At 47.8% G+C, this 9,740-nt stretch overlaps 2 protein-coding genes across 3 annotated transcripts in view; both read right to left on the bottom strand.

The window, feature by feature from the left end:
• Positions 1–9,740, bottom strand: part of TRMT10A (tRNA methyltransferase 10A) — a 286,742-nt gene that overhangs the window by 152,754 nt on the left and 124,248 nt on the right. The gene's annotated exons all lie outside the window — the stretch shown is intronic.
• LOC133216312 (histone H2A.Z) lies at positions 1,390–3,675 on the bottom strand. Of its 2 annotated transcripts, XM_061360912.1 has the most exons (5): positions 3,491–3,663; positions 2,987–3,064; positions 2,485–2,598; positions 1,930–2,059; positions 1,390–1,784 (listed from the first exon to the last, which is right to left on the bottom strand). In XM_061360912.1, exons 1-5 carry the CDS (start codon positions 3,491–3,493, stop codon positions 1,723–1,725), a joined length of 387 nt encoding a protein of 128 aa, XP_061216896.1. In that variant the 5' UTR covers positions 3,494–3,663; the 3' UTR covers positions 1,390–1,722. The 2 variants fall into 2 exon arrangements, with proteins under 2 accessions (XP_061216896.1, XP_061216898.1); XM_061360914.1 differs by lacking the exon at positions 1,390–1,784 and having other exon boundaries at positions 1,937–2,074; positions 3,491–3,675.

The raw sequence follows: 9,740 nt of genomic DNA, 5'->3' as shown, positions 1-9,740 counted from the left end.
CAGCCAGCGGCAGGCGCATCCCTATCGGGATCCCTGTCGCCCATCCGCACGCCTGCGGGGCCCTACTGCCCTCCGGCCGCAGCCTGCGGGGGCCGTCTAGGATGGAAAAGTACCGGGCGGGTGGCCGTGGACTACCGCTGCACTGCGGCCTAGGGAGCACCGCACCGCTGGCCTGCGGCAGCCTTTGTGGAGCCCGCGAGTTGTAGTTCCTTAATTACCTGTGCTTAAAGGGGCCGGCTAGCACCTTGTAACAGCTGCCTATTATTAGTGAAATCAATCACACCCTGCCGAGGGCTTCCTTGCTGCAATGAAAGCACTCGAGTGCTGCTCCAGTGAAGCACCACAGCTCCAGGGAACAAATGCAGCTAATGTATGTCTAACCAAGACCTGCAATCTAGGTCAACACCTTCCAGCTACAGTGCTGCAGCACAGAGTATTACTTGAAAGGGGTTAGGGAAGCAATAGAGCCTGTTTAGCACCCTTAAGTATTTTACTGCTGGAAGAGCAGTTGTGGAAAGCAGACAGCTTGCTGCCCTCAGGCACAGGAACTGTTCTCTACAGCACCTCTTGCCCCACAAAAGGGATGGGGTTTTCCCCACTGCAGTTACAGGCAGACCCTCTCTGGGTGAAATGGATTGAGAGAGAGCTGGAGAACCTACAGATGTGACTAGCCCCCCTTTATTCCACTGCTATGATGGATGCTACTCTATAGCAGAAACCGTAACTTGAACACACCATCCTTAAAACTCCAGCCCCATAGTTTAAACCCTCACCACTGTAAGATGTTCCAAACAACAACCATGTGCTTTCCAGTTCGGACTGCAGCAGAGGTAAAGCTGACCTGTGGGAAATGCCACCAGGACAGAGCTATTTGACTGCTACCTTGGAGCAGGTTTTGGGCTCTGCCTCCAAGTTTACACGAGCCAGGAAAGGCTGCTGCAGTACAGCCTGTGCTTTTACCTATGTGTATGGTTTTCTACAAGCAATAGTGAGAGAAATCCAGATCTACCATAAGGAAAATCAGCTGAAGTTGGGGATTTCCACCATCCATCCAGCTTACCTTCCTCCCCCCTCCATGACAAAGCCCTTCACTCTATGAAGGCTGGCATCAAGTAAAACTGGCCTTGAAGTAGCATCAACCTGACATCTGCCCTACTAAAGGCACCTGTCACCACTCTGCACAGCAGGCTCAGCTGGCAAGAGTGTAACCTGGCAGGATGAAACCTGTATGCCTTCCACTGGATGGTATTTCCCAAGTGCAACATTCCAGGACTGTTTCCACACCCAAAGGACAGCTGCCAGGACCACCAGAGTTGCACGTTCTTGGAACAACTCAGAGCTGTGTAGTAGAGACCAAGTATTTTTCAGTTAATGGACAAGAGACAGTCAGTCTTGACATAACATTTATTGAATATTTCCACTCTAGTGGATGAAAAGTCTGTACAAAACCAAACATTTCCTTTACTTAAACCAATCTATTAACCAGTCAGCTCAATCAGAACTCACTACAAATACAATAGCTTCTTTGAAGCCATGGTAACACTTAAATATGGTTAAGACTTCAATGCAGAAATTTGGTTTGTTAGAGAGCTCAAGGGAGCTTCAGTTCTCAAAGTTACAAAAAGGCAAAATTGTGTTTCACAGATACAGTCCACTGGAATCACCAACACTGGACAATTAAGTACTTAACAGTCCTGAGATAACAAGGAATCCTGGTATCCTTCAGACAGTTTTCTGTTGTCCTTTCTTTCCAATGAGAGACTTATGGATATGCGGTATTACACCTAAGAAACAGCAACAATTGAGACCATGTTATTTCTTAGTTTTCCTAAACTCTGCTCTTCAAAGCAAGCAACAGCATTAATCAACCTCTAGGTTGATAAGGGTCTTGCCACCCAACCCATCACAAACAGCAAGAAATCTACATACCACCACCAGCAATTGTTGCCTTAATGAGAGAATCCAATTCCTCATCTCCTCTAATCGCAAGCTGCAAGTGTCGGGGAGTGATACGTTTTACCTTCAAGTCTTTGGATGCATTTCCTGCCAGCTCCAGAACCTAAGAACAAGATATCTTTAAACTGAGTTACACAAACCAAAGTGAGACCAACTGCATGGCCTTTGCTATTTTACTCTCTGTGCCAAGTACACTAGCAACACAACCAAGATGGCAGACAATGCCTCTTTTGAAAGCGTTCCTCCTTTGGAGCTCTGCGTTTAGTTCTTCAAGAACAGAGTAAGTTTTACAGCAGACACAAGTATACTGGCACAATTTTTTAAATACTTCACCCTTCCATCTTTCCTGTAAGTCAGTGATTTGAGCTGCAAGAAATGCAGCACAAGGTTTAAATGCATCCACTTAAAACTGGCTTAAAGCAAGGAGTTCACAGCCCAGTCCTAACTGGCCAAACACCACAGCAGGCTCTGACCATTATGCCATTTTGGAGTTGACCAACTTGCTTGCATCCCCTGCAGGAGCCTTACCTCAGCTGTCAAGTACTCCAGGATTGCAGCACTGTACACAGCAGCTGTGGCTCCTACACGTCCATGGCTGGTAGTCCTAGACTTCAGATGCCTATGGATGCGGCCAACAGGGAACTGGAAAAATAACAGAAGTATGAAAAGGCTATGACGAAGGAGACAGAAAAAGAAAACCACATGCTGGGCAACAGAAGCCCAGTAGCAGAAGTACAGGCTACATTTCATCACTTGAGAATCCAACTTAGGACACACTATGCCAAGTTTACATCACAATTCTAACCACTAACAGTAACAGCCACAAAGGAGTTTCCTTCCCTCCTGCACAGATCTGCAGAAGGTCTAAAAATAAGCCAAGCCAGACATCAACCTCAAGGATTAAACAGACCCTCACGCCATTATGAACAACCAAGAGACAGCAGACTCCAGAAATCTCACAAGGTACAACTAACCAACACATGGGAGGCCGACCTGACTTTCCCTAATGCATGCCCCAGTCCCTGCTTACCTGCAGTCCAGCCCGCTGAGAACGGGACACTGCTTTGGTCTTGGTCTTTCCAGAGTCCTTCCCAGCTTTACCACCAGCCTGACAATGAGAAGAGGCCTGTAAAAACGGCTGCGCCAAACCCACCACCCCCACTCCCCCCCGAGGAACCATACCTGAAGGCACCACGGCAGCGCCTTACCGCGCATGCGCGCCCTTCCTCCTCCCTCTCCGCCTTTCTCCACCGCGGGGAGGCACGCGCGCCACCAAGGCGCCTGCGCACCGCCCGCTACACCTAGCGGCACAGACAGCTCCCCGAGCGCATGCGCAGCCGCCACTCCCTCTCCCCGGCGCCACCACCGCGCGAGACCCCCACTTTCGCCTCCTCCGCTCCCGCCCGCGCTCCCCTCCGTCGCGCGCACTCCCATCTCACACCCAAGGGCGCAATGGACCTTGATCCCTGTGCCTCCCTCTACCTTCCCCCCCCAGACTAGCGCGGCCCGCTCGGGTGGCCCCACGGCTCCTCACCATCGCGAACCGGAGGGCAGCGCCGCGCAGGGGCTGATGGAAGACGAGAGCGTCCCGCACTGACGGAGCCCGAGCGGCAACAGGGACCTACCCCAACCCGCCGCGATTCAAACTGCGCCCGCTCCCGCCTTCCCCCGGCTCTTTATAACAGCCGAGCGTCCCTGCATCCGGGTACTACAGCCTCGCCCCTAGCCAATCGCTGCGAGCAGGGGCGGGTCGCTCTCCCCAGCGACAACCAATGGGGAGGCGGGGTGGTGCCAGTCTGGTGGTGCGGAGTGCGCCAAAGGCCCTGCCTCTATTTAAAGGGACAGGCGTCTCGGGAAGTGAGGTGGCTTGATTCCCGGGGGGTGGGTATGAGGGAATGTCGAGGTTCGCTTCTCAGCGCCTCCCTCCACTCCGGCCCTCCTTCGCCGTTACTTCGGGGAGATGGAGGCACAGACCCTGCAGGTCCCGACATAGGACGCTTTGCCGCTGCGGCGGTGCTGTCTGGGTTTTCGTGGGGCAGTCACGCGGAGAAGCCGGCCGCCCGCCCGCGATCGAGGGGTTAGGGGCGGAGCTTTCGAGCGTGCGGGGCGGGGGAGTCCCCTCACGAGTCTCCGGCAGCGGGTCTTGCCCTCTGAGAGCTGGAGTCTGATGGAAATGAAATAAACAGAATAAAAAGCGCGCGTAACTGCAGGGGGCTGCCAGCCGAAGCAGCGGCCCAAGGGGCCGCCGCCCTGCCCGCAGGCCGCAGTGCTGGACCTCAGCCAGCCGCTCCTGCCGACCCACCACTCGCCTCCCCCAGACCGGCCTCGCCACGCCCAGGAAGGGGAGAGAACCGGCTGTCTGCTGGGATCCGCGGTGGGAGGGGTGGCTGGCTGCAGGCATCGAGCGACCCGAGGCATTTGTGAGGGGTTGTTTATTGCCGGGTGCCATTCCTTGTACCTAGCCTTGCTCCGTCTACCCCTCTACGTGGCTTGATGTAGATTCACTTTTAACTTTACTGGGGAAGTTCTGGCCTTCCTCAGTAAAGTTAATTGACTTAGTGCACAAAGTATCTCAGAAGCAGCCTGAAGGAGATTACATCCGGTCTCGGGATGAGGAGCTGCTACACTGTATTAGCAAAGACATGAGGCTGCCCAGTGCCATTTGACCGAGGATGAAGTCGCATTTACTCTTCATGATGCTGGGGGTGGGGAAGTGCCGGCATGGCCAACAGCTCCACACGACTGCACTGGTATTTATTTTTGCCTCTGTCTTATGCAAGAGACACAGGATTAGCAAGGGCAGCCCTGCCTCAGACCCATTCGTCTCACTGGATATTTAACACACTATTGAGTAAAATCTGTTCATCGTGAAGTTGGTTCCAACTGTAACATTTAATTAATGCAGGGCAGATGTCCTCAGCTTGGGCACTTCGAATCCCTGCCTGTATTTCCCTGAAATGAAGCCCCACATGCCATTTTCAATACAGCATCATTATTTCTACTTAAGAATAAAGCAGCCTAGATATTTAACCTCAGTTGATCCACCTCCTTCAATTCCAAAAAGGTAGGAATCCACTGTACTCTTCCAGAACACCATAGATCTCTGTTATCTGTGAAATACCCCATTCATCTGTGAGTATGCAATATGCTCAGGGAGAAACTCTGGCCCTTCAATGGCTGAATACCTCTTTAGAGGTAAAACGAAATCTGCCATACAATTTATCAATCTAATCACAAAACTACCACTTAGTAGACGTTCATGTATGAATTTCTCTGATATCAAAGGGTCCTAAGCATGATGAGTACTCTTACAGACAGACATTTAGCAGGAAATAGAGCTGAGGGCATAAAGTTTTCATGAGGATACTCTCCTTACCATAACTTTCCCACTTTCTTCAGATCTGCAACAAGAAAAATAGAGTGCCAAGATAGGAGAGTATGTGCTGATCCCTAGAGCTTCCCTTCAAGGTCTTTCCAGCTGTTCACTGAAATAGTAAGGATTTAAAACTTTGTGTCTCTTCTGCTCCTAAAGCTGACCCCAAATACTTGGTGTCCTGCTTACAAAGGACCTTTTGCTCCAGCCTCCAGGAAGCCTAAGGCCACGTCATCAATGCCTTCAACACTAGTGCTTCAGTTTGGGCATTTTGCCCTAGCTGCTACTGCTTCAGGGAGACCTACTTCCAGGCACACACAGAGTGAGGCAGGACCGAACTGAGAGCAGACACTCCTACATGCAGGAATCTGGTGGTTTGTTTTTATGTAACCGTCTGGTGCCTCTGTCTATTTGAAGCATAATTGTTTATGCTTCCCTTCAGTGAGCAAAAAGATAAGAGAGTTTGGATTTAGTTTTTTACAGTTTAAAAGTAAATCACAAGATTTTAAAGAAGCTTGTAGAAGTTAAGATTTCATTCATCTTGCCATTTAAAAAAAATATTTCTGTCCAAAATGCTTACAGCAAGCATCCATTTCAGGTTTTTTCCTACAGGGAAGAGAAGCCAAACTGCGGGTTACAGACCCTCTGGGGACAGCATTTCAGATGTAGGAGGAGAAAACCTGTTTTTTTTCTTCTCCCTGATTTCTGTCCACAGAAGGGCTAGGAAGCGGAACAGAAAGGCCTCGTATCAGGTGGAGATAATCCCTGCCCAGAAATTCCCTGCTTCCCACACAAGCTTCCCCAACGGCTTGCCTTGTCTGCATGCTTTCAGCTACTCATGGCTCCTTGCAGCTGGGAGGTTAGGCAAGGCAGCCTAACACCAAAGGTTAAGCTAACGCAAGGATGTATATTTACTAAACAGATCATGTCAGGTAGGGTACATGAAACTAGCCCCAGATCATCCTATGCTAGTTAAGAAGCTTCTACCAAGCACAACCTGCCCCCTGATATTTAAAGAGAAAATTTTAAACTAATTTAGGAACACCAGGAACAACCCCAAAGCAACTTCAGACACAGTTGTAAGTACAAATAACCTCAATCCCACAAAGGGAGTACTTACCACCGCCATCACCCTAATGAAACCAATACCCCAAACCTACCCTCAAGTGCCTTATCCAGTTTTTATAATGTAGCCACCTCATAGGAGAGAAGAAAGACACACATCAAGGGGCTCAGAGCAGAGTAATTGGCTTTTATTGGTCCAGTTAACATTAGTAGGTCCCTTTAAGAAGGTGAAAAACTCCTCTAAAATGAAAGGTTATGGGGAACCTGGTGAGGAAAGGCTCAGTCATGCAGTGTGTCTAGAAAGGGAATTGCTGATACTTGGGCTTGTGTAATAGTGTTCATGTCCTGTTGTCTCAGTGATGAGGTGTGCTGGGGCATCTTTTTATTATCTCTGAAGGCCAAAGGGGGAAGAGCTTTGCATATTTTACCCAGCCCTTGTGCCACTTCTTTATTAGTACTAAGTTTTTCTGATGCATCTCATTACAAGATATATTTGTAGTAAACCATCATCTGTGTTACATGTTTTGTGACTGACCTCCTCTTGCTGTAGAACATCACACGCAATCCAACAGACATGCTGCTAATACGGTGCCCTGAACAGCAGGCGCTTCACACCTACCCTGTGAAACTGGATGGCTGTGCTGGTGGTACACAGGCCAGCTCTGAGTGCTGTGTCTTGCTGTAGGAGGATTTGTGCAGGTCCTCACTGAGAGGCAGTCAGCTCTGCAGCAGGAGCTACTGGGTAAAGGTTACCTCCCCTTTGGAGCAGAGAGTTGTAGCTGAGGACATTTGATCACCTGGCTGTGTTCTCAGGGCATGTTTTTCAACATGTGTTAGAAGCATTGGGATGTAGTGCCATTTTCCTTTCTACTCTGTCTACTACTTAATACAATTCTGTGGAGACTAACACTCATTTTCATTAGCCTCCAAAATATAGGCAGATTCTGTAAGGCAGGGACCATTTCTCACCCCTCACTATTAGGTTATGAACACAGTATTATTTGGTCTCTCACAAGGTTTTAGTTTCTTCAGAAGTGGTGGTGATCATATTCCATTAGTAGATTAATGGATGAATCATTTCCAGAAAGCTCTTTGTATCTCATCCCTGAGTGAACTTTGCAGTTTCTGGGTCCTGAACAAGTTTATGTGGGAGCTAGAAGCCTAGATGCTCAGCCCTGCCATGATATTTCTGGGGTACAAATTTGAGTGTCTGGGGAACTTTAAAGCCACACAGGAGAAGGCATTTGAGGAATTCAACTTTTTAGGTGACAGTTACGCAGAGATAGATTAGTTTTTATATGCTGGTTTTAGTGTGCCTAAATTTGACCTAACATCCCCTTAGGTGGGTAATTTAGTTTGTTGGGGTTTTTTTTTAAAGTTTGTAGTCACCACTTATATTCATTTAGGCTCTGTTTTTGTGGTGAGATCAGTTACAAATGGCTTGTATTTGCTCCTGGGGTCCTCCCCCTTTGCAGAGAGCTTCCCTGCTGCCCTTTTGCAGGACCTCTATCAAATAACAGGATTCTGCTCAGTTGGATCTCTCTGCTGGCTGCTGTGTTTGGCTTCAGGAAAATCATACCCTCTCTGGTTTCACGGTTGTGTTGTATGCAGTGACGAATGGATGCAACTGTTCAGTTTAACAGATACTTCTATTAATCTGGTATCTGGAAACAGCTTTGCATGTCTCTCTAACAGATCTGCGAATAACATTTGCTTACTGATTTCAGAGAGTCTTGAATTGCCCTAATATCTATGGTGGTGTTCTTACAGAATCATACATTCTTGTATCAGCTATTAATAGTGTCATAATGTCTAGAATAGATTTTTATCTTGTTTCTATTTAGCCAGCTGTGAAAGGAAGCTATAGCTAGTTAGGCAAAATGAAACAACAGTCTGTCAGAGATAGTGCCAGCCAGAATGCCTACCCTCATCCTTCCTATCGTCTAGTGCAGAAACTTATCTTTCCCCACTCTCTTGTTGTTGCTGTATGCCTAAGTCCTCCCTCTTCCCCACATTTGAGCTCCATTTAGGATAGTAACCGAAGTAATATTTACACAGTTTTGTGTGGTGCTATAAAGCCGTATGCTTTATAGTTGGAGTACCTGCTCCAACTGCGTTCAAGTTGAGGAACTCTTGGGGTGGATCTGCTTTGCCATGTGATACCTATGCCCAGAGGCCTCTGTAATTAAACAACCTTGTACCAGTCGTAGCATTTCGTTATACTAATCTCTTTTCCTAAGAAAGCAACCTGGAAAAACCTTTTGGGCTAATTGCTTCCTGTTGTTTAATTCACTATCACTCCCAGACTAAGCCTGCATTGTAAACAGACAGCGTCTGATGTGGTGATGGCACTGTCTTTGATTTGGACAGGTAGTGTGCTATGAGCATGTCTTATTTCAGTTCATTCTGTCAATAATATGTATAACAATTCTTTCAATAAGTGTGTGCTTCTTCAGTCAGTCTGCTTACTAAAACGTTTATGTTAATTTGGAACAAAGAGGAGCAGACATTAAAAATAGAATCATAGAATAGTTAGGGTTGGAAAGGACCTTAAGATCATCAAGCTCCAACCCCCCTGCCATGGGCAGGGACACCTCGCTCTAAACCATATCACCCAAGGCCTCGTCCAACCTGGCCTTGAACACTGCCAGGAATGGAGCATTCACAACCTCCCTGGGCAACCCATTCCAGTGCCTCACCACCCTCACAGGAAAGAATTTCCTCCTTATATCCAATCTAAACTTCCCCTGTTTAAGTTTTAACCCATTACTCCTTGTCCTATCACTACAGTCCCTAATGAAGAGTCCATCCCCATCATCCCTATATGCCCCCAATCAAATAAGGGAAGACGAACCCAGTGTTTCACATCTGGCTTTCAGTTCAGTCCTTTGAAAAGAAAATAGTTTCTTTTCTTTGTGGGACTTCAGTCTAGTCACCAGCTCTCCCAAACAGTGACTTTGTTCTATTAACTCTTCACACCCACTCTTCACACCCACAGCCACCCATTCTTCTTCCAGCACTTGACAGCTACTTTTCAATCAATGTGGAGTATCTAAGCACTTCTATCCCTGACCATGCCAATGCACCAAGGAGGGAAAGAGAAACGGTGTTATTAGAGAAATCCTTTATGTGAAAAAGAAACGTGAAGGAAATAATGTTTTCCTGAACGTGGCTAGTTCCACATTTTCAATCAAAATGCTCCTTTGCAGGAGCTGGAAGTGATTCTTCACAACTTGTTTTGTGAAGATGAACGGGAAAATAGAAATGCTATCTGCCCCTTGGAAGAGCAGAGAGAAAATTAGCTGGGGTTCTTGCTCTTTCCCTGCCAAAGTTATTGCAGGTAGCA

The sequence above is a fragment of the Neopsephotus bourkii genome, unplaced genomic scaffold (genome assembly GCF_033783945.1).
Source record: "Neopsephotus bourkii isolate Nb327-2 ecotype Australia unplaced genomic scaffold, CSIRO-AGI_Nbou_v1 NB_1037, whole genome shotgun sequence".
NCBI classification, from domain to species: Eukaryota; Metazoa; Chordata; class Aves; order Psittaciformes; family Psittacidae; genus Neopsephotus; species Neopsephotus bourkii.
This window is presented reverse-complemented; position numbering and strand designations above follow the sequence as displayed.

What these genes read in the sequence shown, in the direction of transcription:
- LOC133216312 (XM_061360912.1), bottom strand. An exon ending in CTCAGCGGGCTGGACTGCAG is followed by an intron (nt 2,599 to 2,986) that starts GTAAGCAGGGAC and finishes TTATTTTTCCAG; the next exon opens with TTCCCTGTTGGCCGCATCCA. An exon ending in GGCAACAATTGCTGGTGGTG is followed by an intron (nt 1,785 to 1,929) that starts GTATGTAGATTT and finishes GCTGTTTCTTAG; the next exon opens with GTGTAATACCGCATATCCAT.